The sequence below is a fragment of the Fusarium oxysporum genome, chromosome 13, assembly GCF_000149955.1.
Source record: "Fusarium oxysporum f. sp. lycopersici 4287 chromosome 13, whole genome shotgun sequence".
Taxonomy (NCBI): domain Eukaryota; kingdom Fungi; phylum Ascomycota; class Sordariomycetes; order Hypocreales; family Nectriaceae; genus Fusarium; species Fusarium oxysporum.
Window position 1 is genome coordinate 1,470,591 of NC_030998.1, and position 26,270 is coordinate 1,496,860.

General features: G+C 48.6%; 11 protein-coding genes and 2 non-coding genes across 15 annotated transcripts; 8 read left to right on the plus strand and 5 right to left on the minus strand.

Annotated features, from left to right (window-relative positions):
• Positions 1–640: 640 nt before the first annotated feature.
• On the minus strand, positions 641–3,981 carry FOXG_16832 (uncharacterized protein). Its single transcript, XM_018396842.1, has 4 exons — positions 3,475–3,981; positions 2,971–3,424; positions 2,531–2,922; positions 641–2,478 (listed from the first exon to the last, which is right to left on the minus strand). Exons 1-4 carry the CDS (start codon positions 3,595–3,597, stop codon positions 2,050–2,052), a joined length of 1,398 nt encoding a protein of 465 aa, XP_018257627.1. The 5' UTR covers positions 3,598–3,981; the 3' UTR covers positions 641–2,049.
• On the plus strand, positions 821–2,374 carry FOXG_16831 (dihydroorotate dehydrogenase (fumarate)). Its single transcript, XM_018396841.1, has one exon. The coding sequence runs from the start codon at positions 865–867 to the stop codon at positions 1,870–1,872; it is 1,008 nt and encodes a 335-aa protein (XP_018257628.1). The 5' UTR covers positions 821–864; the 3' UTR covers positions 1,873–2,374.
• Positions 3,982–6,210: 2,229 nt separating the features above from the next.
• FOXG_16833 (shikimate kinase) lies at positions 6,211–7,356 on the plus strand. Its single transcript, XM_018396843.1, has 2 exons — positions 6,211–6,624; positions 6,671–7,356. The coding sequence occupies exons 1-2, from the start codon at positions 6,475–6,477 to the stop codon at positions 7,109–7,111; spliced, it is 591 nt and encodes a 196-aa protein (XP_018257629.1). The 5' UTR covers positions 6,211–6,474; the 3' UTR covers positions 7,112–7,356.
• A 299-nt stretch (positions 7,357–7,655) lies between these two features.
• On the minus strand, positions 7,656–7,771 carry FOXG_22605. The gene has a single exon (XR_001936443.1). It is a non-coding gene; the product is annotated as a 5S ribosomal RNA (ribosomal RNA).
• A 403-nt stretch (positions 7,772–8,174) lies between these two features.
• FOXG_22606 lies at positions 8,175–8,246 on the plus strand. Its single transcript has one exon. It is a non-coding gene; the product is annotated as a tRNA-Gln (tRNA).
• A 1,747-nt stretch (positions 8,247–9,993) lies between these two features.
• FOXG_16834 (uncharacterized protein) lies at positions 9,994–11,661 on the plus strand (the record flags this gene model as incomplete). Its single annotated transcript, XM_018396844.1, has 1 exon — positions 9,994–11,661. The coding sequence occupies one exon, from the start codon at positions 9,994–9,996 to the stop codon at positions 11,659–11,661; it is 1,668 nt and encodes a 555-aa protein (XP_018257630.1).
• Positions 11,662–12,181: 520 nt separating this feature from the next.
• Positions 12,182–13,434, minus strand: FOXG_16835 (uncharacterized protein; the record flags this gene model as incomplete). Its single annotated transcript, XM_018396845.1, has 2 exons — positions 12,182–12,185; positions 12,257–13,434. The coding sequence occupies 2 exons, from the start codon at positions 13,432–13,434 to the stop codon at positions 12,182–12,184; spliced, it is 1,182 nt and encodes a 393-aa protein (XP_018257631.1).
• A 751-nt stretch (positions 13,435–14,185) lies between these two features.
• FOXG_16836 (catalase) lies at positions 14,186–16,229 on the minus strand (the record flags this gene model as incomplete). The annotated part of the gene is made up of 5 exons (XM_018396846.1): positions 14,186–14,618; positions 14,675–14,899; positions 14,949–15,946; positions 15,997–16,166; positions 16,221–16,229. The coding sequence occupies 5 exons, from the start codon at positions 16,227–16,229 to the stop codon at positions 14,491–14,493; spliced, it is 1,530 nt and encodes a 509-aa protein (XP_018257632.1). The 3' UTR covers positions 14,186–14,490.
• A 354-nt stretch (positions 16,230–16,583) lies between these two features.
• FOXG_16837 (sulfite oxidase) lies at positions 16,584–18,823 on the minus strand. 2 transcript variants are annotated; one of them, XM_018396847.1, is made up of 4 exons: positions 18,154–18,823; positions 17,378–18,104; positions 17,232–17,327; positions 16,584–17,180 (listed from the first exon to the last, which is right to left on the minus strand). In XM_018396847.1, the coding sequence occupies exons 1-4, from the start codon at positions 18,589–18,591 to the stop codon at positions 16,738–16,740; spliced, it is 1,704 nt and encodes a 567-aa protein (XP_018257633.1). In that variant the 5' UTR covers positions 18,592–18,823; the 3' UTR covers positions 16,584–16,737. The 2 variants fall into 2 exon arrangements, with proteins under 2 accessions (XP_018257633.1, XP_018257634.1); XM_018396848.1 differs by having other exon boundaries at positions 17,232–18,104.
• A 1,380-nt stretch (positions 18,824–20,203) lies between these two features.
• Positions 20,204–21,737, plus strand: FOXG_16838 (uncharacterized protein). Its single transcript, XM_018396849.1, has 2 exons — positions 20,204–21,208; positions 21,256–21,737. Exons 1-2 carry the CDS (start codon positions 20,442–20,444, stop codon positions 21,548–21,550), a joined length of 1,062 nt encoding a protein of 353 aa, XP_018257635.1. The 5' UTR covers positions 20,204–20,441; the 3' UTR covers positions 21,551–21,737.
• A 42-nt stretch (positions 21,738–21,779) lies between these two features.
• FOXG_16839 (uncharacterized protein) lies at positions 21,780–23,307 on the plus strand. 2 transcript variants are annotated; one of them, XM_018396850.1, is made up of 7 exons: positions 21,780–22,017; positions 22,066–22,088; positions 22,135–22,209; positions 22,260–22,345; positions 22,393–22,594; positions 22,645–22,885; positions 22,933–23,307. In XM_018396850.1, the coding sequence occupies exons 1-7, from the start codon at positions 21,844–21,846 to the stop codon at positions 23,137–23,139; spliced, it is 1,008 nt and encodes a 335-aa protein (XP_018257636.1). In that variant the 5' UTR covers positions 21,780–21,843; the 3' UTR covers positions 23,140–23,307. The 2 variants fall into 2 exon arrangements, with proteins under 2 accessions (XP_018257636.1, XP_018257637.1); XM_018396851.1 differs by having other exon boundaries at positions 21,796–22,017; positions 22,066–22,209; positions 22,933–23,298.
• A 138-nt stretch (positions 23,308–23,445) lies between these two features.
• Positions 23,446–24,991, plus strand: FOXG_22607 (uncharacterized protein; the record flags this gene model as incomplete). Its single annotated transcript, XM_018403019.1, has 2 exons — positions 23,446–23,914; positions 23,959–24,991. 2 exons carry the CDS (start codon positions 23,446–23,448, stop codon positions 24,948–24,950), a joined length of 1,461 nt encoding a protein of 486 aa, XP_018257638.1. The 3' UTR covers positions 24,951–24,991.
• Positions 24,992–25,388: 397 nt separating this feature from the next.
• On the plus strand, positions 25,389–26,180 carry FOXG_16840 (uncharacterized protein; the record flags this gene model as incomplete). Its single annotated transcript, XM_018396852.1, has 2 exons — positions 25,389–25,752; positions 25,873–26,180. 2 exons carry the CDS (start codon positions 25,389–25,391, stop codon positions 26,178–26,180), a joined length of 672 nt encoding a protein of 223 aa, XP_018257639.1.
• Positions 26,181–26,270: the final 90 nt, after the last annotated feature.

A 26,270-nucleotide genomic window follows, 5' to 3' on the forward strand; every position in this document is an offset into this window, starting at 1 on the left:
TGTGTACTTCCTTCCTAAAGGCTATACCTTCTCTACACATTTATACATAGTTGAAATAGTTTACCCAGCGAACAAGTTTACTTAAAATACTCCAAAGAAGCTTAACTCCAACCTATAGCCTAATTCGTTGCCTTTTTAAGTCTTCTTTTCACTGCAAGGAAGCAAAGATGAATTTGGCACAGCAGTGACTTCTTCCGTCGTCATTGGCAATTACCAATATGTGACCAAAATAACGGCACTGACACAGCATATGTCAAGATGATCGCAGAGCTAACCAAGACTTGAGTCCGACTTCCAGTACTCACCAAAGACTGCAGCCTGTGCCAATGAATTTTACGAGGGTGTTTCCAGGCACAGGTCTATATACTTTGTTAGCAAAACCATACCAATTATAAGTCAGCCAGTATTAATAAAACCTAATTATATTTAGAAGTCTATTCCTATGTTATATAAAGATAAAAGTAATAAACTTTTAGGGGAAATAAACTAAGATATTAAAAGAATATTTATAGATTTTTCTTAGCTATAGAAGTTACATCAAAAACTCTAAGCTATTAATAAATCTTATAACTTCTTAAAAGTATTATTCCTTCCCTAATAGCTAAGGATAAGGCTATTTACTTCAGGTTATGTAAGAGGTAACGTCACGGAGTGTTGGCTGCATTACCTGAGATACCTCCTTTTCTGTGCGATTTGACCGTAAGAAAAGGTTATCTTGATGGCCCACAAGTACCCAGCCATGCCTTGGCGACGAGAGGTCTGCTTCGTGATTACATAATACGATTCTTGTTATCACCAACGCCAGTCTCCAGCCCCTCATCTTCATCTTCATTCCTCAACCGCTTCCTGTTCAAAGTGACAACAATGGCGCCACCTCAATTGACGATTAACCCACCTTTACTAAACTCGGCAACTCCATGGGCCACCGACATCAACGATCTTCTGGCAATCGCTTCATCCCCTTCGACAGGCGCTATCACGACCCGCACTTCGCTTATCAATGGCTTCGGCCATCAACATGAGCAGCACCAATACCTCTTCTTCAACCCTGCAACTGCAGCCCCCAATCAAGGCACTTCTTCCAACCAGATTCCACCAAAGGGCCACACAGAAGATGCAATGGCAAGCTTGAATAATCTGGGCTACAGTCCCATCAAGCTCGATGGGTATCTCGGCTTCTTATCAGAGACTGCTCATCGCCTTCCCCAATTGCGAAAGACTTTCATCGTCAGTGTTACGGGCTCCCCCGAGGACATACAACAAAGCTATGCGCGCATCGAGGTCGCGTCGAAGTCCCTTCCTTTCCCTCTAGCTATGGAGGTCAACTTGAGCTGTCCAAACATCCCAGGCGCTCCACCGCCTGCGTATGGGGGCGCTGCTCTCAAGAAATATCTGGATCTACTTCCGAAGGATCCTTCTGTGCCCGTTGGTATCAAGACGCCGCCTTATACCCACCATGGACAGTTTGCAACCTTGATTGAAACCTTGCTACCAGCTGCATCGTCTCTAAGCTTCATCACCGCCACCAACACTCTCGGGACGTGTCTCATTCTTGAAAACGACAAGCTAGACCCCCAATTACCAGGCACTGGCGTCGGTGGTATGGCCGGTCCACCTCTTCACCCGCTTGCTCTCGGTAACGTGTCAACGTTGAGAAAGATGCTTGACCAAGTCCCGGAACTGAGTCATATAAAGATCATCGGCGTTGGTGGAGTCCGTGACGGGGACGGTTATCGAAGGATGAGGAGCGTTGGAGCTTATGCCGTAGCGGTGGGGACAGGTTTGGGGAAGCAAGGACCAGGGGTGTTTGAGAGAATTGAAAGAGATTTGAAGGGGGAGTGGAGAGTGAGTTCCTTGAAGGAGAAGCTGTGAGTGGCCAAACCGTAAAGGGGTAATGTCTGATCTCCGTAACTTTGAAAGTGACGTTGGAGAGACTGTTCATATGTTCACGAGACGCGGTTGGCCATTCTTTGAACTCTATCAACGCTTGCATTTAACATCTCTAAAACGTCTATAATTATGTCTAAACATCTATCCTCCCTGAACCCTCTAAGAAGAGTTGGAGTTATCGGCACAAGACCAAGCGGCAGAACCGCCGCTCACGTTGTAAGAGTCGATAATACCCTTGATGGAACCATAAGTACCACCGACCATGAGGAAGGTACCGAGAACAATAACAAAGATACACCAGCTGACCATCATGGTCCACTTGGTAGTGCGCTGAGACTTGTCCTTGCCCTCAGCCCAGTGGTCGTAGAGCCAGAGGCAGCCAAAGAGCTGCATGCACTGCAGTGTTCCGAGAAGAGCGCCGACGAGAGAGACGAGACCGCCGAAGACGGGGATACCGGAGGCGATGACGTAGGCGATGATGGCCATGCCGAAAGTGCAGCTAAGCCAGACGGCCCAGTGGGTGAAGGAGTTGGCGGTAAGATGCTTGGAGCCTCGGAGGAGGCGAACGAAGGCGTACTTGGCGGGAACCTTCATAGTGTTAGTACCTATTATCACAAAATAGAGAGAAAGGCCAACTTACGTGAGTGTAGAGGGTAGCAGAGACAATGAGACCAGGAAGAGCCAGGCCGTAGCTGACCTTCTTGATAGTCTTTCCAGCAGATCCGAGAGCTGGGGAAGCGACGTAGGTACCGCAGTAGTAGTAGACAACAATGCCAACAACAATGTAAACGACAGTGACGACGCTCTGGCAAAGGATCAGAGCCTTCTTGTAGTGCTTGGGCTCTCGCATCTCAGCCGCGATAGGGAAGAAGACGGGAGTTCCGCAGTAGGCGAAGATGAAGGCGGCGATGGCGGACATAGCCTCAGCGAAGGTAGGGGTGTTGAAGAGCTTGTAGTCGGACTTCCAGACGCCGTCCTTGGGAGCGAGATCGGGGCGGTCCTGGACACCAACGGCGATGGTAACGACAAAGACTGTAGTTTGTTAGAGAGGTTTCTGTAGGAGTTGATAATGTGACTTACTGGATGTGACGAGTGTGACGAGACCAACCCAAGCAAGCCAACTGACTTTGTCGAGCGTGCGAATCGACGCGGTAACAAACGCGACAATACACGCAACAGCCACAAAAACAGCAGTGCAAGTACCATGCATACTCAAACTGTTCAAAGCGATCGAAATACCAAGCATAGCAGATCCCGCAATGCAAATCGTAAGAAGCGAGTACGAGATACCGTAAAACTCCTTTCCAAAGCGTCCAAACACAAGACCAGCTGCGTCATCGATGCCGTAGACCTCAGGGTGTCGCTGCTTGAACCGTCCGACGATGTAGTCTGACCACGTTGTGATGACGGCGATGCAGAGCATGCAGATGATGCCGGGGATGAGACCGAGGGCGTCGAAGGAGGCGGGAATTGACAGGACGCCGAGACCGATTTGGGACTTCATCATCAGAACTGAAGTTCCGAGCCAACCAACCTGTTCTCATTAGCTGTGTCTTCTGGTGTTGTATGCATTAGGTGACGTACGTTTCGGTAGTTGGGACCATCTTCAGTGATTGTTCCAAAGACAGCATCGTTGGTGACACCGGCTTCTTCACCGTGATGCTTAGTAGGCTCAGGGGCCTGATTCTCCGAATCGTAATGGCTCATGATTGCAGTTCTTCCCTTTCACAAGTTGAACAAAGATGGATAGACAAGAGAAAGGGAACCCAAGAACTGGAGAGTCTGGGGCACGCTTATATATCTGAACCCCATCTCATCTGGGGTATTTGTTCCCACCCAACTACGTAAAAGAGTTTCGTTGGAACATTTGATCTGCTCTACCCCAAACTGACTCGCATCTCCGTTTATGGATCCTTGTGGATAACGTAAGAGATAGGGAGTTTTTGTCACGGTCCAGAAGTTGCAGTGCAAAGGCCCCATGGGGGCAGAATATGCTGAGCGGGCCGAGTTTGTAGCTTATCTCGAACGGGTCAATCATTGACTCTTTTCACAATTCTGAGCCGAGAAATACCGTCCCTCGTCAAATTTTTCTGCAGAGTTTGTCCGCACTTTTCCTCTTTTGTGAACGCGCACTAGACAGAGTCAGGTTAGCGGTTCCGCTTCTCCAATTCAGCTCGCGGCTATTCTCGCTCCAACTCGCGACTCCAACAAGCTTTCACAATCTCGCTGAACCCAAGACAAGGACTGTTTGTTCCTGGGGTGAAATCTCGGGGCCCCGGGTGGCAAGGGATGTTTTTTGTACGTAACAGACAGAGGAAGAAACGTGGTTATGGTATGATGGCAGTGTAAGTTGATTTTTCCCCAAGTTTTTGAGCAAGAGAGTGAAAAGCTTGGTGCGGAGAAGGCGCAGGTTACTCCAAGTTTTTTGACGCCATATCCGCTGCTGCTGCTGCTGCTTGGCTCGGCTTGACATGGGAGATTGTGCAGGTTTCGGCACTTGACGCCGTCTCCACTTGAGGCTGCGGTCGGCCCGAGACTCCTTCGCTGAGTCCAGTTCTTACGGCCGCAGAAGGGATCATCATCATCACGATAATCAGTATCGCTACCAACAAGAATCACAACATTATCTCTCCTCCTTGTTCAGTGAGTAAAGCTCAGTTCATGTTTATCTCACCATCCTTGAGAAACCCATAAAAGCTATGAACACCCATTCATCACCACATGTTTCCCATCCCCTTACCAGTGGAGTCATCCTCAACGCACGCACTTCTAGACCCAACGGCGTTTGTACGTAAAAGAAACCACTTGATATATAATAACTTTGACCACATGTTTTCTTGGCGATTGTCAATGATAAACAGCGCCCCATGGGGAATATGGAGTTGGTCTCCATTGCGACACGTCGTGACGGCCAAGATCTTCAGATCACTACGGAGTCTATTACATTTTCTTGGATCTTGATCAAGCTTGAATCGTGAAACTGAGTAAACAAAAATGTGGCTAGACCGCGTACAGGTTAAGCTTGTATTAGAAGTGAACTAAAATGATCGCCCCTTAAACCCAGGTTTATTGCCTCACCAAACCGAACGACCTACCCAACACAGAAAAGTCTGCTCCCTCCCTAAGGAAATGTCCCGTATTCTCCGTCGCATGATGTCGGTCTTACCGAGCCTGCAACCTCGGGTCCGCAGCCACACATGTCGAGATTTTTCTTTCTCCCCCTTCCAGAAATTTTCTCAAGCGGCGCTAGCTGATCTTCTAGAACAACTTTGCTTTTACTATTGGTTCGGGAAATGCCCGCCGTCGTGGCAGGGCGCGCCACATGCAAGGGCGCGATTTGATGACGATGTCAAACGTGATGCTACCCTAGAGAAGAAGAGACACGTGGAATTGATCAGCAGTGAATGTTTCTGCTTTGTTGTTACTCACATGGCTGTTGGTTGCATTCATGAGTCTACTGGAAGGTGATCGGCAGAGGTCATTTCTCTTGGAATGCTAGGCTTTGAACACCGAGCAACGCAAAGGATTTGAACGGGTTAACGGAGATGAACGCCGTGTTATAGCAGGAATCACCCATCCAATCGTACGCCCAGACTATAAGGCTGATCCAGCTCTTGGTTGTGCTCAAAAAGGCAATTACCCATCCTGTCCATTCGTATACCGCGCAGAGGCCAGCACTTCATATTATCCAGAGTAATAAATCCCTCGACGCATTGGTAATCACATAAATGAATGGCAGGATCTAGACTCTTGTTGGTAGTTTTTACGTCCACAGTGATAGATATGCTAACAAAATGGGCCGATTTCTCTTCTCCACTTACGTCCGTGACCCAGTTCTGTCAACGCTCCTTTTTTCTCCATGAAGAGCAAGGATATGGGCGCTTGTTATCAATCATCTAGAATCTGACCTGAAACAGTGCTATCAGTGGTTATTTCCGATTGCAGAGGCATGCCAGACTGGTTGCTTCACCAGCTGTTGGGCGAGCGCGGCCGGTACATTTCAGCATTAGGTGAGATTAAGCATAGAAGGATTAGAATAAATGTTTCACGATATTGTTGTGTCAATCAGCTCGTTTCAGCTGTGACGCTGCTGAGATGCGCGTTAAACGTGATGCATTGCGATGCCTCTTCAAGGTCGTGGATTGATGGCTGATATTCTCTCGGGTATCTCGGGCCCCGTACCAAAGATTGGGAAAAGGACAGAGATTTATGGAGATTGGAAATGAGTAATTCGGGTCCATTGATGGTCCGTGATGACAAGGTCGATCAACGAGAGAGGGCGAAGTGATGTTTCAGAATGGTTGTCCTACCCTACGCCTTCATTGTGAATACGATCGTGGACTTGGCAACCATCATGTTGGCGATTGGCGTGCCGTGGAGGAATTGGTATAGAAACCGATCGAAATGCGAGAAAATTGGATGACATGCGTAATGAATCAACGGCCTTGAGCAAAATCGGGGATCACTATGACGTCAAGTTGGTTCAACACCAAACTTGCTCTCAGCCATTCGAACAATGTGATAATGCAACAGAAACATCTTGCTTGACGTTCAATCACTCCTCAGCTTTCAGAAATATACAAAATGAGTGATCTAAAGAGACCAGAAGTAAAGCCAGTGCCCAAAGGACACCGATGGATCCTTTTCGTCTCGGGCCCGACAGCATCCGGCAAGACTTCAGTCGCCAAGTTCATAGCAGAGAAGCTCGATCTCAAATTCGTCGAAGGCGATGATGTGTGTAGCCCTTCCACATGAACTCGAATATACTAACCATTTTCAGTTCCATCCAAAAACCAACATCGAGAAAATGAGCCACGGCCAACCCCTCACCGATCAAGACCGCTACGGCTGGCTGCAAGCTCTCCACGAACACGCCACTCACCATCCCATTGGTCCAGGAACAGAACATCTCGTCGTCACCTGTTCAGCACTTAAGCGCCAGTACCGTGATATGCTCCGCGAAGGATCTGATAAAGCCGGTGATTTGCGAGTGCACTTCTTACATCTTGATGCACCGGAAGAAGTGCTCACAAAACGAGCTGCTGCGAGGAAGGGACATTTTGCAGGACCTGCGCTTGTGCATAGCCAGTTTGAGGTTCTGGAGAGGCCGACGGAGGATGAGAAGGATGTTTTGATCGTCAGTGTTGATCAGTCGGTTGAAGATGTTCAGAGGGAGGCGTTGGAGAGAGTTAAGGAGCTGTTGGATGATGACCCTAAGTGATCAAACAGAGATCATTTGAAAACATGTTAGATTGTAAATAGCTGCGAGAACTTTCAAAAGTGCAACTTGAAATTGCTTATGGTTTTGGGAGTCTTAGGCTTCGCAGTTTCAACCTCTTCCAAAGGCCTAACTATTCACAATACTGCTGCACAAGACTATATGAACCGCCACGCCTAACGTGTCTCCAAATTGCAATTGATAAACGAGGTTATAATAAGCTTTCCGACTCTCTGCCAATTGGATGCACAATGGCAGCATCCTATCAAAACTCAGATTGCTGTCAAGCCTTGCAACCTCAACCTGCAAGAAGATTCAATCAACACCAAAACAACAACGCCTCACCTCAGTTTCCAACCGCCACCTCCCCAGGGCAGTAACCAAAAACAAATAATTCAACACACCTAAAAAAGCTTCAATCAACCTTTACATCATACCACGCTTGATTCATCCATCGCTATGCGCCAGGAACAAAGGGTGGTTATGTCGCCTTGCGATGGATGAATCACGCATGATACGATATAAAGGTAGATTGAAGTTTGGCAAAAACATACAACAGCGGGGATTCGCTGGTCGTCACCGACCCAACTACTAATCCGCCGGTTAGTGGCTTGACTATGGGAGAGCAGACGGGATCCCGTATTTTCCACTACCTATGGTCGTATGTAACAGCTACGCTGTGGTGTCAGCCTATATTCGGAAGCGGGATCGAATACCAGCGTCGCGCATTTCTTAACAGCCGCCCGTTCGGTCCTCTGGCACAGTACCGATGCCACCAAAACGAAGCTTGTATCTCGGATGCTCCAAGCCGCTGTGACGTGCACCTCAAACTTTTCACACCGGAACAATAATTGAAATGATCAATTGTGAGGAAAGACATCCGCTATGGTGAGCGTGCCATGAAGCAGTTGAGCCGGTAACCGCACCTCCGCAACGGCATAAACGAGATGGTTGCAAGCGAGTTAGTGCGTGCAGTGCAGGTAGATCAGTAAAGCCGCGCGCTGTCGGGTGCTGGGAACGCTGAGAAATCGGATTTGCGCCTGAAACCTGCACCAATTAGAGCACTGGTTTCGTGGTCTAACGGTTATGACTGCGGATTCTGATTCCGCCAGCGAGGGTTCGACTCCCTCCGAGACCTTTCCTTTTGCTCTTCGGCATAGTGTCCCCTTTTTTGTTTTTCATTCTTGCTTTCATGAAAGATTCTAACAAGATGAGCTCAGGAATTTTAATCCGGTATGTGATCTAGAGGATTTAAAAGCTCTAGTATTATTTGGCATAATTGCCATTCTGTACATGCTGACAATGCGAAGTGGGCAATAATGATGAATGCAAGGAGAAGAACATCTAAATGTTGGTGCTGGCGAGGATATGCTGTCCAAACAGATACCTGAAGTTTGGGTAGCTACACTTTGATGTAAAGAGCATCTTCAGGACACCCAGACTACAGAGGATTGAGAACAAAGAGAACAAAAAATTCACAGGTGTTCCAATACTGATTACATAAAGCAATTCAACGGCTTTTAGTAGTAACTTGATCCAGATCTGGCTAGGCGATGAGTTCAATCAACCATGCTATGATCCCCAGGGTGAACATGCGTCAGCGAGTTGAGAATGCTTCACGTAGGCACTCGAGACCGTTCACATGCAGTAACGCAGGGCAAATGCCCATTGCTTGTAATTAGATTGGGATTTATGACGAACAGACCCTGGTTGCTTCGCTTCCTTCATTGTTCTTGGAGAACATTGCCGGTGTTAGGGGGCACTAAGGATAGAGAACAACGCCAGGCCAGTTCCCCTTTCACTCCTTCAGCCCTTATAGCCCCTGAAAGCTTGGGGAATTCCTTCCAGTCTAAACTTGTTAGTTGTCTCAGAAGTGAGGTGCAAGACAAGAAGGACACAAGTAGTTGCAGATGTTCTGTACCTTTCGAAGCTCAATCACACAAAAGGATTTCTCAAACAACGACCCGTACAACAGTTGGTGAAATTGATAAAGGGGATCTAACTGAAGAAATGGCCAACAGTTGAGGCGGCAACTATTTTAAATTACCATATTGCGAATTTCCTTGAAGGTGAAGACTACAATACTTTGAACCGTCTTCACTTGATAATTCTCTTCGCACAAGGAGCCTCTTCCCGGTACCCAAGGCTTACCGTCTCTCAATTACTGGTTTGTCACACTGAACGACTTCGGATGTTTTGATGTTGATCTGACGCAGCAAGATAGCCGTCCTGGTATGAGACTTGACGTGGACTAGCGTGTATATGTATCGAGGTTTACAAGACTGGAGGTCATGATACCGTCTCAAACAAATGTCTAGTAGTTCGAGATTTGGCAATGCTAGCTATTATGATGCATGATGCCAAGAACGACTGTGGCATGCGGTGAGAAGCCAAGCGTACAAAACAAGAATATTCCAGACAATCCAACAGAAAGACGCAACAAGGTGATAAAATGATCCACAAATAATACCCTTATCCTCTCTATAAAGCATCCAAGAAATGCTGACCAGGAACAATCCAAATTTTCATCCTTGCCTCCAAGGAAGAGTCATGGAATACGTAGCATTGAGCACCTCATTTGGCCAACTACCTTTCCCAGAACAGAAAGTTTCAGGAACATCACACCCTCAAAGGGGCAATATTCTCGATCTCAAGATCGCGACCCAATTTAAGCGGTTGACAGGCCCGCAAATAAGAGATTTTAGCGGCGAAACCGTGCGGCTCAAGTGTCCACACTTGGAGAGAAACCTCCGGTTGACGTTAGAGTGGAGGATAAACGTCATTGTTATAACGATTCATTTACATGTACCTGAATCATATAAAAGCTCTGAATCCAGGTTTTACAGTGGGAATGAACAAGAATCTACTGAGTTTGAGCGTTTACAATGACTGGACATCAGGATCAGAATCAGAATCATGATTATTTTTCGAAACCCACGACGCCCTCAACGCCGGGACAAGTGCATCTTGGGAACGTCGCAAGCAGAATCCCCAGCACCATCTCGGACCGAGAAACAGGAGAACCCGACCGTGCAAAGTCAACGCACTCAAGACGGCGTGGAATTCATGGATTACCATCCAGTTTCGTGTCGCGAATGAGCAAGCGACCAATCAGCTCAAGGCGCTTCACAAGAATGTCCAGCGGGAACAGTACAGCGCGCCTTGCAGCACAACAACATGCATCCCAGTATCATACATATGCCCCTGCCGAAGAGGGCTACTATGAAGAGAACCCTTGGTTCGGCGAGGCCGGCAAGAAGCCCATCTTCAGTCTTGGAAAACCTCTTCCCCACCGCGTTCGTCGCAAGGTGGTGAAACCGATCAAACCGGATGGAAAAGTTGATGAAGAGATGGCCATCGTCAAAGAGGAATCTGAAGATACACCCGCAGGGTACGCCTCGCGTACCACTTCAGGCCAGCCATACCGAACGCATACTCAAACCAGTATCACATCACGCGAAATGCAGAACCAGCAGAGTCGAACTACAGCAGCTGGCGTTGCGCACAACGAGAAGCGAAATGATGCAGGACAGCCGGTATTTGACTATGTCCCTGGCGAAGCAACACCTGCAGCAATACCATCGTATCGTGACCCCGCATCAAGAGTTGCTTCTCATCAGCAAAGTAACAACCAACCAGATTACAAGATTGACGGTGAACCTTTGGGTCAGCAGGAGAAGCCAGAGGTTGAAGCTGGTGAGACGGATCCGAATGAGATGAGGAACTGGTGGGCTAGGATACGAGCGAAGCACCCTGAGCCACTTGCTGAATTCCTTGCTACTTCTGTTGCGATATTCTTAGGCCTCACTGGTACTCTGTCTGTGAATCTCTCAGCAAAACAGTCGCAGTCTTATGGAACTTATGAGACTTCATGCTGGGCGTGGGGCTTTGCCTGGATGTTCGGCATCTATCTCGGCGGCGGTGTATCAGGAGCGCACATGAACCCAGCCATTTCCATCTCGCTGTCGCTATTCCGTGGTTTTCCGTGGCGGCAGTGTTTCATCTACATCCTCGCCCAATTCATCGCTAGCATCGTCGCCGGAGCACTCGCATATGGTATCTACGCCGATTCAATCCACTACGTCGATCCCGAGATGGACGGAATGTCAAAGACTTTCTTTTCAACACCTCGAGAATGGGTATCCCTCCAATCCGCATTCTTCAACCAAGTCGTCGGCAGCGCCATCATGATGATCGCAGTATTCGCACTAGGTGATGATCAGAACAACCCACCCGGCGCTGGCATGCATGCCCTGGTACTCGGCTTTCTGGTAACTACCCTCAAGTTCACCCTCGGCTACAACATTGGGTCTGCGCTGAACCCTGCCTCTGATTTCGGACCGAGAGTTGTTGCGTATGCGGTTGGATATCGCGGGTCAAATGTGTTTCACAGCGGATGGTGGTTTTACGGGCCTTGGGCGGCGACGTTGATAGGGTCTGTGGTTGGATGTGCGCTGTATGATGGGTTTGTGTTTGTTGGAAGTGAGAGCCCGATCAACTTTCGGTTTAGTAAGGAAATTAAGAATAGGGCGAATAAGTTGTTGAAAGATTAGACTAGCTATAGATTTGTTCCATGTTTCATTACCACCAACTGCCATCTCAGTGACTTTCACTAGTCTGCTGGGCTGTCCTTTGTGTCCAACATCTATTGGATATGCTTTGCACACGATGTATCTAGGCGCACGGACTAACAGAAGTACTCAATATCAGACACTCGCCATGGGACCAGCACTGCTCTTTCGTTGCGTGTCTTCCTCATTCCTGAACTCATACACTCTACCCTCATGCTCACCCTCGACCAGCCAAGCTCTAATCTTATTATCTCGCCTGCAACCTTTCAAGCTCACACCCTTAGTCGCGACCGCAATTGACGAGAAAGTAACCTCCGGCAACTCCTCTACTCCATCTTGCCTCATGGCCTTCATCCCATACGCCACGCCAACAGCTACAATGACAAACGAAACAGCATATACACTGACCAGAACTTTTCTCTGATAAGAGAAGTATCCCACCGTCGTTCTTCTGATGCAGGGATACTCCGTCCCATTTTTCACAGGTCGTGTTCCAGACGGTTCATCTGGGTTTGCCGCCCACGATACAATAAGCAACTGTGTATCCGACAACAACGAAATGATCAAATTCTCATACAACCTCCGTATCTGACTCTCAAAATCAGGAACAGGAAGAAACTCATGCCGCCCAACCAACTTCGACGTCATGATCTCGGTACTCTTCCCTTTATCAGGAAGTGATAAGCCCCCATGCAGTAATTCTCGTAACTTTAGCCCCAGCGAGTGAAACGCTGCAATGCGTTGATAATTTCTCCAATCTTTGGGATACACGTAGTTCTCTTGTGGTTCAGCGACAGTCTTGTCCAACGTTCCGTCGTCAGCTGAGTCGTCCACATATGTCGTATTGATGACCTTGCGCAGATACTCCCGATTGGTAACGTTGTACGACTGGAAGCCCTGCGTGTATGTCAGGCTAACTGTGTAGTTGACCTGCCAGTGCTTGCAAGCCGAAATAATGGGTGTAAAATCTGTGTCCCATCCTTTTTGGCTGCTGTTTTCAGCGTGTTTGACCAGTACATCGTCGACTGTAACATAGCCTAGCCATATGATAGGCTCTGTTCTGAAAGCACCAAGATTCTCGGGGAACGGAAGTATCTGCAATGGTCGATTGAAGTATTTTTCATGCTCAATCTGGCGTTCGGAGTAGTCGCCCTCGTCGGCAACACAATTGTAAGTATTCCAACCCTCAGGAATCATCCTGCTCATGTTGAACGGGGCATCCCTGCCGTTGAACTGCTTGACGGTCGAGTTAGTGCCGTTGGCGAGTTGCTCACACTTATATCTCGGGCCGGTGAAGTGGATAACCGTTGAACAATCCCATCCTTTCCCGCAGATTTCATCGGCGACATCGTCTCTCTGAAGCGCCTGCCCTCCTGTAAGAACTCTAGAAGAGATCTCTTCGAGGTATGCACTCGGACTGATCCAAAAGTCAAAGACATCCGGCCCATCCTCATCTGGGAAGGTATCGTTGTACCATGATATTCTGGCCCCTTGCATTATCTCATCGCCATCTGCCTTTCTCCCGTGAGTCCACTTCTTCTTCGCCTCGTGGTTGAAGTTGAGGGTCCGGACGTTATGGCATGTCCTATCCTCATGCCTGACGACGCTCAGAGTCGCCGAAGTGAAGATGACCACGAACGGCGATATCCACATATAAAGCGCGAGAAGCATAACAAACCATGACTTCTTCCATGCCTCAGCGTTGAGAAGCTCAATGGCATTATGTGGCTGCACCAAAGAGCGAGTCAACCGCATGCACGGAGAAGCTCCGATGAGCGACAGACGTCCAAGCAATTTGTTGGTAAGCTAGTGAGACTGCAATAGCAAAGTTTGCTTTCGAGACAAAGGCGAGAGACTGCCCGAATCGAAGCCACCAGATTTGATTCTTGGCTTCTTTACCAGAGATGATTGTTGAGAGTGTCGTGACCAACAGCAGCTGCGATGCCGAAGACAAGACATGCGACCATTAACCATCTGCTCTTGAGAATATTCGACCAAGTTGAGGAACATTGAGAGTCAATAGCTGTAACGGTTTGGTTGGGTTCCTGGTGGGGATTCAGAAGCCTAGTCTCGCTGGTGGTCGTGCCCTGCCAGGCTGGAGGAGATGAAGAGTGGAGTAATGGAGAATGCTGGATGGAACTACCTTCGGATGGAGACCAAGTTGATGCCGATCTGAGGTCTTTCTTATGGTCAGACTCTGGGGGACGAGAGACATCATTCTCCATTTTTGAACGGGACTCAATCTGATCGAAGAGTTGAAGAGGAAAGATCTACATAGACCATGGACCGCTACAGGCATAATCAAGACTGAGAGGAAAATTTAAATCACATTTTGGTGAATTAGTGGCTATGTAGTGCGGCCTTCCATCGAGCCATGCCAGGCTGATACATACGCATTGCATACCAAACTCGACAGATGGTTTAGCTTCGGCCTCTTTTAATCTGACGTGCAGGTGAATACGAGAGTGACGGAAATATGATCATGGCAGTTCATGGAACACAGCAGTGGGCATGCTGTTAATTGGATGTTGACCAAGGAACTATCTTCGGCAAAGGTTACTGCATCTATTCTTAGTGCGCATGAGTTACCCAATGGTCGGAAAGGCCTTTAGCCCCCAACTCACTTTGTTTCCCCCATGAAATACGCCCAGCTTCGTATGATATGGAGTTCCACGACCCTTCGTGCGACTTGAGATAAGAGCAGCAGCTCGGTCTCCGTAAGAGAGAACTGCCTGTCGAAAAAAAGCGATATCATAGCCTCAACAGGGCATTCCTGTATTAGTTGGGCAGTATTTACTTTTTCCTGGCGCATCACTTGCGCCTCGATGCCAGCACAGTCTGACTGGGCGGTGCCTTGGAATGGTCAAAGTTCCCAGTCAACTTCTTCAATTTCTCCCCGAGTCTCTTCGAAATCTCTTCATCAACATTTGCCCACATGCCTGTCACACTGTTAGTCCGATTCCACCAAATTCTTGTCAAGGGGTTTGCAACTTACCAACTGTTGCCTCCTGAACCTCTGGAAGTGCCTTGTTGACGTGTCCAGACAGGTTGTTCAAAAAGACTTCATCTTCGCCGTTATCCTTGAAGATCTTCCATAGATTACGCGGCTGTTCCCAATCTTCTTCTTCGACGTCGGAGGAATAAGCTTGGACTCTGCCAACCCATTCGCTGTGTGCGACATCTGCGGGGCCACTTTTGACCTTGCGGAATGAGGAGCGAACTGTACTTATTAGAATTTATTGAAGCTCCTGTTCAACAAGATCACATACCATAATCGGGATCAGAGCCGTAGTTGCCGTCAAGGCGCATCGGTCCATCTCTCTGATACGGTGAGTATGCGTCCAGAGGTCGATTGCATGGAAGTTGCTGATAATTGGGCCCAACGCGATAGCGTGCAGCATCGGGATAACTGAACATTCTCGCATGCAGCATGATATCAGCCGAGGGTGCAATACCAGGGATCAAAGTCGAAGGCGAGAAAGCAGCCTGTTCGATATCATGGAAGTGGTTCTCTGGGTTCTTGTTCAACACAAGCTTTCCAACAGGAATAAGAGGGTAGTCTTTGTGAGACCAGATCTTGGTGATGTCGAAGATGTTCCACTTGTAAGTTTCAGCCTCTTTGGGATCCATGACCTGAAGATACATAGTCCATGTAGGATAGTCGCCTCTCTCAATAGAGTTGTACATATCCTTGACATGATAGTCCGGCTCTTCACCTGCAAGACGCACGGCATCCTCTTGAGAGAGATTCTTGATGCCGGCATCAGGCTTGAAGTGGATCTTGACATATTTGAAAGATCCATCTTCGGGCTTACCAAACTTGAACGTGTGGTTTCCAAAACCATTCACATTCTTGAGAGACTCCGGCACACCTCGAGGTCCGAACAGTTGCATCAGACAGTGAGCGCCTTCTTGGTTGTTGTTGTGAAAGTCCCAAAACATACTCGCATCAGCGACGGCAGTCTGCGGGTGACGTTTATGAGATCTGTTGAGCGAAGGGAACTTAGCTGGATCACGAATGAAGAAAACGGGCAAGTCGTTCCCGACAAAATCCCAGTTTCCTTCCTCTGTCTTCATCTTGAGGGCGAAACCTCTGATGTCACGGAGGGTATCGGAAGATCCCTTTTCGCCAGCTACGGTGGACAGACGAGCAAGGACTTGGGTTTGCTTGCCGATGCGACGGAAAGGTGCTGCTGAACACCAGTCTGTGATATCATGGGTACACTCGAAGTAGCCCCATGCTCCGGCAGCTTTGGCGTGAACAACACTGATATCATTAGTCACGCTTCTCTGTCGAGAAAGGCCGAGGAGACTTACCGTTCAGGAATGCGCTCTCGAGGAAAGTGGGCAAGCGTCTCGATCAATTGCGTGTCTGCCAACAAAGCGAGACCACCGCCTCGAACCTTTGGTCCACGAAGGACGACGGATGAGGTTGGGTCCTCGACGGGCTTGCCCTCTGCGAGGGTATAAACGGGTGCTTCATTCGACTATCATTGTCAGCGATGTAAGTTAACTATACTTTGAAGGCAATTGAAACTCACACCCGACATTTTTGTTTCACTGACAAATGTTTTGGTGTCGATTGGTCGTTGAAATGCCAGGCGCTTTCCTTATATCCGAGACGTCAGCTCCACAGCCGAATTGTGACGTGATTATTATCAACTCGCGGCACAAGTCAAAGGCGTCATAGAGGGTCCTTTATGACTGCATTGTGAGCAACTAGAAACCCATTTCAGCGCTTCTTACCATGTTCACCTAAATACCGGACCTTTTGCCGCGGTGCTGGGTTGCATTGCAGCCAGCGAGCGGGTTGAACTCGAGAGGCCACCTGCTAGCTTAACGATTTGACCGATGGGTACAGAGGGATCACAAAGCATTCACTTCTCACTGATAGCGGCACCAAAGCTGCGACCGGTATTGAAATCTCTGGGGTTTAAATTGCTCAGTTTACGAAGATTGATTGTTGTAAACGGACGGGGAAAGCACTATCTGCTCCTCGACTAGCATATCATAGCCAAGCTTGGATTTTGAGTGACTTTTCTAGGTCGATCACATAATCTAATCATCAACATCTCTCGGCTCAACATTCGCAACCTCCTTCTCATACTCCTCCAAACTCATGGGCACAAATTCCGTCGGTCTGGTAATAGGCGTAAACTCCTGCCCATGCTCATCAAACTCCCTCAATCTCTTCCTCGTAGCCTCCCTCTTTGCATTCACACTATAGATCTTGACACGATGACAACTACTCGTCACATGCAAGCTCCAATTCCAGCTATGCCGAACTTCCATTGGTTGCGTGTTCAAACTGTTGTCCCAGCATCGAACGACAAGTTCGGTCCAGCCTTCGTGGTCGCAGGGGACTTTGCCAGTGAAGGTTCGCCAGGCGAATTTGTGCTTGGGGGAGAGATTCTTGATGGGGACGGCGTACCATACGTAGCCGCCGTCGGAGGAGATTTCTACGCGCTCGGGCCAGCGGCCTCCGCCTGAGTATGCCCAGCCTTGAAGAGTCAGAGACCTCTTTGGAATGGAACACGCAATGGGAGACTTACCTTTGACTTCGATCTCACCGTCGTGGACGACAACCTCCTTGTTCCAAGGTGACATGATGGCGCTGCTGACAGGCATCTCCTGGATCTGAATACCCACTGCAAAACAGTCAGCGTCTAATTCGAGGAGTAAAGAAAATGAGACTTGCTGGTTGGAAGCTGGTTATGCTTTCCGGTCTGCTGCTGAAAGTACAGATACTCTCTACTCTGTACCGGAGCAAGACTCAGTTTCTCAATCGCCTTAATCCGATACAGCCACTTGCAACTCCTGGCCCCAATATACCCAAAGACAACCGCCCTCAATGGGAAACCATGAATCTTCGGCAGCGGCTTGTCATTCATCTCCCAAGCCAACATGACTTCATTAGCCTTGACTTTTGACCACGGCACCGAAACAACATAGTTCATGCACTGGCCTCCTTTGAAATACGTATCCGCACCGTAGAGTTCAAGATGCTTGGCACCATCTTTCAGACCGCCGCAGTACTTGATGACTTTCTTCAGACTGACGCCTGTCCACTTCGCTGTACCAATAGCACCTTCAGCCCAGGGGGCGTTGATCATTTCGTCGCCTTCGCCTGGATACTCGACGATTTGCTCGAAGCGACGAGTACCGCTGCACTGAATGGTCACTAGTTTGCTGACTCTTGGAAAGATTGATTCATTTTGTAAGTCTGCCAGGGTGAGCGTCTTGGGGTTATTGACGAGCCCATCGAGACGAATGTCGTAGGCGCTTGCTTCGATGTCGGGGATACCACCGTGATTCCGGACGAAATGAAGTTCGTTTGGCATGATGTAGTCTTTGGTCAGAAGGCTTTTGGGCGCTTCTCCGTTGTAAGGAAATTCGAGAAGATGAAGCATTTCCGGGTGTTTTTCCTGCGGCAGTTAGTCATTGTTCATACTCAATCTATCAGAGGCTATTCACCTTGAGAACAGTCTCCCAACTGATCTGGGGGACTTGATCCAGAACCCCTCCGATGGCTTTATGCCATAACTTCCATCGCTTGCCCTCAAGTACAGGGTTCGTCGCAGGAAGAGGCTCTAACTGGAACTCAGGTGGAGGGGGGAATGTAAAGCGCGAAAAGCGCTGGTGGGCTTTGGCCTTTTTCTCTGGGTAGTCCTCCCACTCAACATAGCCTTTCCAGCCCGGTCTTTCATCTTGGACGTCAAGGTCTGGATCCTCAGGGATATCGGGGCCCTTCAGCTCTTCGTGGTCACTTGGGTTGAGCCGATGAGGCTCTGTGTTGATATGGATGCTGCTCTGGTTACGGATTCCAAGCCGAGCGGGCTCGAGGCCTTGTTCTAGCTTCCACTCATCTGGGGCCTGTTGATGAGTTTGTCGGTAAGGAATATCTGGCTGCATTTTGAAAGCCCGGTGGTTTGCAATAATTAAACAAAGAGAAAGAACCAAAAATTTTTATACGAATTTTCTTGTCTACGCAGCATCGTTATAAACTTGATGCGATCACAATTGTGTAGGTCGCATTCTGTAAATTCTGGGCGGAGACCATAGTGACGCCAAGAATTGATGATAAAATCGTCACCAGTTCAAATCAATATCCACATTGGAACTAGGATGCAAGATTGACTGGCGGAAATACGGCCGTGCATGCTCGTTTATCTAGCGATGTAACGGCCTTTTAAGCGTTTCAATGCATGAACTCCGGCTGACAAATTTGTGCTTCGGGAATATGCCCCAGTTACAGAGTCATTGACGTCGTTGATATGCCGACATTCCGCAAAACCCGAGTTCGTTCAAGAAACCTGTTGATTGCAGCAGAAGACGTCTATGGCATTACAAACGGCCAATAACGACGTTGAGAAAACTCATCGCCTTTGTTGACCACTTAGCTGTGTCTGGCGCTTTTCTGAGGTCGCTACACCAAGCGCCGCGCCCGAGACAGTCTTTGACAGCGTCCCCCGAACCTCACTGAGACGAAATAAACTTGTCAAAAATCTATAAAAAGAACTCAATCACATGCCTCTCACCAATACCCATCTCTCACTACCCAAAACGCCAACCATCCAGACCAATCCTCTCTGTGGCGAAGCCCGAAACCAGTGATGATCCCGCCCGCTTTAAACCCGTTCACATTCCTGTCGAGCACGCTACGCAACCGCCCAGCCACAGCAGAATTCCGATCTTTTTCCAAAACCGGGATTTGAGGAATGCGATTTTCAGGGACATCCCCTTACATTTTCTGTAACGCGTGGCGCTGGGGGATGCAGGAACAGATTATGGGATGGCTTAACGGTTAACGGCAGAGCATTGGTCTAAAGATTTCTCTTTCCGTAGAGAACTTTTAGACCATTAAAGATATTGATAGCAATTGATGTTTTTGGTAAGGTTCAGTATTGATAGCTGAACGGTGACTTTTCTCCGGGGCTGCATTGAACAAAGGTAATTACTGGCCGTCGTACTGTCTGTTCTGCGATCGCTTCAAATGTTCGAGACCAAAGAGCCATGATCGCGCAGCACATGCGCTACCCTACAATCGATCTCTCATTTGACCGTGAATCTTTTTTTGACGTTCTTAGACACTGCGAGAGGGTCCCGAGGTCGTTCCGTGGTATTCCTAGCCCTGGCGGCCATTGTCGCCGACACATGTCTCACATCCAGCCATCTGGATCAATGTGTTCGCCAGCAAAACACCACTTCACTACGTAACGTCAGAGCCTCACGACAATACCAATTATCCAGTTCCAAGTTTCAGATCATGAAAATTTCACCTCCAGCCATCTTGAAAAACTCGTCGCATCAAAAAGTCTTATCCCTTTAACCCCGTGATGCAAACTCACCCATCGCCGTGTCTCAATCACGCAGCATATGACCATTTACCAACCACTCTGAAACTTGTGCTCCTACTCGAAAGGCTCACAGAATAACTCACTGCATGACAGTGATGCTCACTGAATTTCTTGCCGCTGGTGTTGAGGCTGGTTTGTCTCCCCTTCACATCCCTTGAAGGGTCAACGTTCTAGCCCGCTGCACTAACACGAACCCGCAATCCTCCCTAATTCTCGACTGACCTCTCAACCTTGGCACGTCAAAACCAATATTCCACTTCCTCGAAAATGTATAAAACTAATCGAAAGCCTCACCGTTTTCCTCACTGATTCATTCTCATCACACATTCTTCTATATACATAACAACAGCCTCTTGGCTTTCCTTTTGTTCTCTATCCCCTCAAACACCAACTCTCCTTCTCACCATGAAACTCTTCAACGCCTTCGCTACAGCGCTCGGTCTAGCTGGTCTAGCCCAAGCCCACATGGAGATGACATATCCTCCCCCCTTCAAGAGCAAATATAACCCCAACGCCGGACAAGACATCGACTACAGCATGACTTCACCTCTCAACGGCGACGGAAGCAACTTTCCCTGCAAGGGATACAACTCTCTTTTCGGCACCGCAGCCGGTGCACCTACCGCTACGTGGCAGGCTGGAAAGTCGTACAGCATCAGCATCGCTGGCGGTGCAGACCACGGAGGCGGTAGTTGCCAGGCCTCACTCTCTTTTGATCGCGGCAAGACTTGGGTCGTTATCCAGTCGTGGATTGGAAATTGCCCCAAGGCGCCGACTTCAAACTTTCAGTTTACTCTTCCGGTTGATACACCGGCTGGAGAAGCTCTTTTCGCTTGGACTTGGTTTAACAAGATTGGAAATCGCGAGATGTATATGAATTGCGCGGCTATTACAGTCAAGGCTGGAAGTGGAACACCAAAGACGCCACTTAAGAAGCGACCTGCTATGTTTGTCGCCAATGTCGGAAAGGGATGCGGAACCACGGAAATGGTTGATCTCATGTTTCCTAACCCGGGACCTGATGTCTCCCTCACCTCGACTAACACTGGACCGCCGGTCGGTCAGTGCCCTGCTGGACCAGGAGTCCAATATCCCTCTGCTAGTCCTTCTCCGACAAAGACAACTACTACAAAGAAGCCGACTACGACTAAGCCACCAGTGAAGTCTACAGCGTAAGTCGCCTTCTCTCTTTGTCTGATCTTGCTAACATGTTTCGCAGGCCTGGCGGTGTTTTCATCACTGTTCCTTCAACCACCAAGAAGACGACCCTCAAGTCAACAACCCGCAAGACAACAAGCACCACGACACCAGTCAAGCCTGCACCGACCAAACCCGCCGCTGGTGTCATCACTCCCGGTACAGCTTGCAAGCCCGAAGGTTACTGGAACTGCATCAAGACAGGAACTGCTTTCCAGCGATGTGCTTCTGGTACTTGGTCAGTCGCGATGGCTGTTGCGCCAGGAACAAGATGCGTTCCTGGGCAGAGCATGGAATTCACAATCGAGTATGCCTGATGATTTTGTTATGGATTCTTTCTTTGCATTGTTATGTTTCTTATGTTTGATACTTAGAGTAGAGGATAGATAATGAGGCCTTGAATGAAAAATGCAGTCACTTTCCTTAATCAGCCTGAATGCATTACATGTCCCACTCTGTAAAATCTCCGTTATCTTCAAGGGTCCTGCGCCATTTTCCGCACGATGGATGCGGGGCTCGAAAATCGCCCGAGTCCACCTTTCCTCAAAATTACTACGCTTCCCGCCTCGGAATATTCGGGTAGCAACGCTAAAACTTCAACTCTTTGATCATGGCGGAACCAGTGACTACAACGCAAGAACCGATCGAGCCTATTGCCGCGCATGAGCGGGCGGAGGAGGAGGATGAGTTTGAGACGTCGGACTTTGACTCGGCGACTTTGTCGTCTAGTTCGACGAGTTTGAACACGAGTATTTACCAGCATGCTTTTGAGAATGGAAGACGGGTGAGTTGGACGGCTTGGCGAGGTGAGAAATGTGCTGATTCGGGATAGTATCATCAATATCGTCATGGAACGTATGAGACCGGAAAGCGCATTGCGGTTTAAGACTGACAGGAGTAGATATCCTATTCCCAACGATGATGCGGAGCAGAACCGAGACGATATGAAGCACGCCATGATGCTGGAGCTCACCAAGTAGGATACAGCCATTGGATGCGAAGCGACTGAGACACTGACATTTCAAGTGGCAACCTGTTCTTCTCGCCCATCATCGAAAACCCCCAGAAGATTATTGATCTTGCAACCGGAACTGGTATCTGGGCCATCGACGGTAAGTCAGACCGCTCTTTCGCAAGGCCTCAAGGCTCACCATCCAAGTCGCCGATAAATTCCCCAGCGCATCTGTGACAGGAGTCGATCTCAGTCCCATTCAACCATCATGGGTCCCTCCAAACCTCAAGTTTCTCGTCGACGACATCGAAGACGAATGGATGCACGGCGGTGACTTTGACTTTGTGCACATGCGCTGCATCAGCCCCTGGTTAAAAGACGAAGTCAAGGTTCTTCGTCAAGCACACGAGTACGCTCACCCATCCCCTCCCCCCCTGCATCTCATCTCACATGCAACAGTCACATGAAGCCTGGCGCCTGGATCGAAATCCAAGAACTCGATGCCCGCGCCAATTGCGATGACGGCTCCCTAGCCCCAGACGCCCCTCTCGCCAAATTCTTCGACACCGCTGAACAAGCCGTAGCCAGTTTCGGCATGAAGTTTCGTGCAGGTGAGAACTTGCGCGAACCTCTTGAGAAGGCGGGCTTCACCAACGTCTCCTGCAAAGTCCTCAAAGTCCCCATCGGAACATGGGCAAAGGTAAATACCTCGAGCAATCTTGACACGAATGGGCTGACAACCGGTAGGATAAAAAGCTTCGCCTCATTGGATTGTACCTCAAGACCGCGGTCAACGACATGTTCGGCGCCATGGCTGCGAAGCCGCTGCGCAAGATCTTGGGGCCTGAAGAGATTGAGGTATTCTTGGCTGATGCGAGAAAGGATTTGAACAATGTGAATATTCATTCATATGAGAATTATTACTTCTGGATGGGACAGAAGGCGGCAGAGTAGAGAGGTTGGTAGAATAAGAAGCCTTGGAAAAAGCTCTCGTGCGATCTCAGTTCTCTGTAGCCACGCGTACTTTGGAGCGATCTCGGTAAAGAATATCTGAGTTATCTGTTGCTTTCAATACCAAGTGAGAGCTACCGCAGCCTCTTTTTGCAATCAATATTGTCAGGGTCTTCTTCATGGTGATTGGTTCAAGTTCTTGGCGTCTTTCAGCCTCATGCAATGCCAAAACCCCGCACCAGTCACGCACCTCATGATAGTACATTATGCGAGAACCGCACCAATACCCCAACGACTTGACATATAGAGATGGATCCTATCAGTGTTGTATCCAATGTCGTCTGGCTTATTGCGACCGCTATATTGTTTCGCAACTATGTCAAAGGAAGAGAAGGACTCCTTGACAGGCAGAAATGGAAGAACAGTGTTCGCCTTGGTCCCAGCGGAAAGCGATTCCACGGTGCCTGCGATATAGCACTTGCAGGAGAGTCGCGTTGGCAATACCTTTGGGACGATGAAGTGGAACTCGTACCCCAAGGCGAGACAACACATCATCTGCCTCCGCAGGACGATCAGGGTATACGACTAGTGGTGATAGAAGTAGGATCCGATGGTTCTGAGGACACATTTCCAGTTGCTACGGGGTTCATGCAACTTTCTAGGGAATGGCAACAGGCTTCCCTGGACGTGTCGTATCATGTCACAACGTATGAGACTGCATGGCCCGTTAAAGCCACAAGATTCATTAGAGTTTGGGAAGGAAACCAGAAGAGATGCGGTAAGTCTGTGATGAACTGCATGGACTTCTTTTAACACTATCAGCTCTCATCAAATGCGATACGTATGCACGGAAACAACCCAGCGATGGTTTCCCAGACTTCTATTCCGCAAAACAAATCAGCATAGAACTCAAGTTACTAGATGCATCTTACATCGCCGTTCGATCCAAGGACAACTGGAAGCAATTATTTCTGCTGCAGTTCCACCACGCATGCTTGAAGCTCTTTATCGAATTCCTTAATGCCTTGGAAACGGATGAAATCGATAATGCAGATGATGCAGCCACGGATCCCAGCTTAGCAGAGCTTCGACAATGGAACTTGAAAACAATCACCAAGCGGTCGTACGAGTATCGAGACCTTGCAGAGATGGGCCGCAAATTGATATCCACCACGGAATGTCTAATTGATGTAGCAAGATCAATATCTCCAGTCGTCGATTCGCCAGTTCATGCGAATAGGTTCATGGCCATTGACATGGAATTGCGAGGTTTCTGTCGGGAGGCAAACGAGCAACTTCAGAAATTCTCAGACCGACTTGATCACGATCTCAAATACCTTGAACTCGCGCGGAACATCAACCAGACAAGGGGCGTTCAGCAACTGACGCTTCTAGCTACCATTTTTCTACCTTTATCACTCGCCGCTGGTGTTCTGAGCATGCAAACGAGATTTAAAGATCTAGGAACACTGTTGTACGACTTCTTCGGCGTGGTGGTGCTCCTCGCGGCTATCGTTCTCATCATCATGATCATGATGAGTCTTGTGTCTGTCGTGAATGAACTGGATAGTAAGTTCCTTCGCAATCGAGTTTATAGAGAGAAGGTTCGAGGAAAGGTGCTGTTCACGATCATCACCGGGTTCTTTATATTTGGATGTCTGATGTTATCGTCCTTCTTGGTTGGGATGTTCAAAGACGTTTCACTTGGTGCCAAGATCTTGGGATATGGTGTTGCAGCGATATGTGGTGTATGGATAGTCGTGCTTCTGTTAGTTATCGGGGGCATTCTGAGTTTGGATCTGTTAGGTCGGTAAGGGCGTGCTAGTCAAAGCGAGAAGAAATTCATGAACACGAGCAGAAGCTGGAGGCTCAAGTTATGAACGTTGTTCTGGAGGGTTAGCCTGAACATGTCAAGTGTGGAATGAACAAAGAGGATCCAGTGAAACATATGTTCAGCATCTCCTCTTTACCTTGATTAATGCATGGGCTGCCCCCATCTTTTGGCATTGCTACAACTCAGGAGGGGCTGATGTAACTGGCAGTTATTTAGCCACTAATTATCCGGCTATTTCTGCCCCGCCATATTTAGTGACATGAAGTTAGTGCTGCATCCCACCTCTCTCGTCTTTTCCCACCTTAACAACTTCGTCTACTCACATACCACCATTTGAACAGTTTTTCATCTTTCTTTTCTATCGTAACCATTTATATGCAGTTACCTTCATACTAAAAGTCTTAAAGCAGCACCGACTATGGATTTTCTCGAAGGTCTTTCCGGCTCCTTCCTCCATCTTATTCTTTGTCGCGACCATAGACCCCAACGTCCTCTCAACGTTGAGGACAGACCTGACATCCACCTCCCTCCCACCTATCTCGAAAACGCAATCGGTGCGCTCAACTCCAGGGGCGACTTCACCCACGAGGCGTGGCAGAAATGTCAGACAAAGCTGGAGGAGCTGAGAGACGAACAAGCTGAGCCGGGTGTATTCCCCGTGCTTGATGCGGTCGAAAACGCCTTCCGAGAGGTGGTCGTCGACTTGAAGGACGTTTCTGAGTTGAAGAATGACGCCGAGCAAGACATCAGCGTTCTTCTTCGCCCGGAGCTCGACGTACGAGGTTAGGCACCCTCCGTCATGGCCCGGGTCGTTGGGGTGAATGATGCTAGTGATTTCCCAGGTGAGTATTGGTGGAAAGACAACGGAAAAGAAGACATTACTAACAAATCAATTTACTCAGTGATCGAGACCTTTCGCACCGAGCTTGTCAAGGCGGACGAGATCCTCCTTGGAGGAGCAACCAATGAGAACGGCGAAGTGATCGAGAGATTCATGGGGATCGACAAGCTCTACACAGAGGTGCTCCCGCAGCTAGAAACTTTCCTTGCGGTTCAGAATAACGCCGGAATAATGATTATGATGATTTTGGAGATCATCAAATTGCAGCAGGTTGTGGAGGAGAGTGGGGAGGGCCAATGGCTCCAGCCACTCAAAGACACTCTCGGAGAGGCTCTATACGAGCAAATCGTACAAGCCGGGGCGGTTTGATTGACAAGAAGAGCCTACGAATTCCCAATGGGACAAGGAACCTCATTCAAAAGGAAACATCCCGACCAAGTCAAGCTCGTAGACAATACA

Bases quoted from the DNA above. Each gene is read 5' to 3' on its own strand.
- FOXG_16831 (XM_018396841.1), top strand. From the start codon at position 865: ATGGCGCCACCTCAATTGACGATTAACCCACCTTTACTAAACTCGGCA.
- FOXG_16832 (XM_018396842.1), bottom strand. From the start codon at position 3,597: ATGAGCCATTACGATTCGGAGAATCAGGCCCCTGAGCCTACTAAGCAT. The intron at 3,425-3,474 runs GTACGTCACCTA...TAATGAGAACAG, and splicing joins ATGGTCCCAACTACCGAAAC to GTTGGTTGGCTCGGAACTTC. The intron at 2,479-2,530 runs GTAAGTTGGCCT...AACACTATGAAG, and splicing joins CTGCTACCCTCTACACTCAC to GTTCCCGCCAAGTACGCCTT.
- FOXG_16833 (XM_018396843.1), top strand. From the start codon at position 6,475: ATGAGTGATCTAAAGAGACCAGAAGTAAAGCCAGTGCCCAAAGGACAC. The intron at 6,625-6,670 runs GTGTGTAGCCCT...AACCATTTTCAG, and splicing joins AATTCGTCGAAGGCGATGAT to TTCCATCCAAAAACCAACAT.
- FOXG_16837 (XM_018396847.1), bottom strand. From the start codon at position 18,591: ATGCAGCCAGATATTCCTTACCGACAAACTCATCAACAGGCCCCAGAT. The intron at 18,105-18,153 runs GTGAATAGCCTC...TAACTGCCGCAG, and splicing joins GTTGGGAGACTGTTCTCAAG to GAAAAACACCCGGAAATGCT. The intron at 17,181-17,231 runs GTAAGTCTCCCA...TGACTCTTCAAG, and splicing joins CGGTGAGATCGAAGTCAAAG to GCTGGGCATACTCAGGCGGA.
- FOXG_16838 (XM_018396849.1), top strand. From the start codon at position 20,442: ATGAAACTCTTCAACGCCTTCGCTACAGCGCTCGGTCTAGCTGGTCTA. The intron at 21,209-21,255 runs GTAAGTCGCCTT...CATGTTTCGCAG, and splicing joins CCACCAGTGAAGTCTACAGC to GCCTGGCGGTGTTTTCATCA.
- FOXG_16839 (XM_018396850.1), top strand. From the start codon at position 21,844: ATGGCGGAACCAGTGACTACAACGCAAGAACCGATCGAGCCTATTGCC. The intron at 22,346-22,392 runs GTAAGTCAGACC...TCACCATCCAAG, and splicing joins TGGTATCTGGGCCATCGACG to TCGCCGATAAATTCCCCAGC. The intron at 22,886-22,932 runs GTAAATACCTCG...GACAACCGGTAG, and splicing joins CCATCGGAACATGGGCAAAG to GATAAAAAGCTTCGCCTCAT.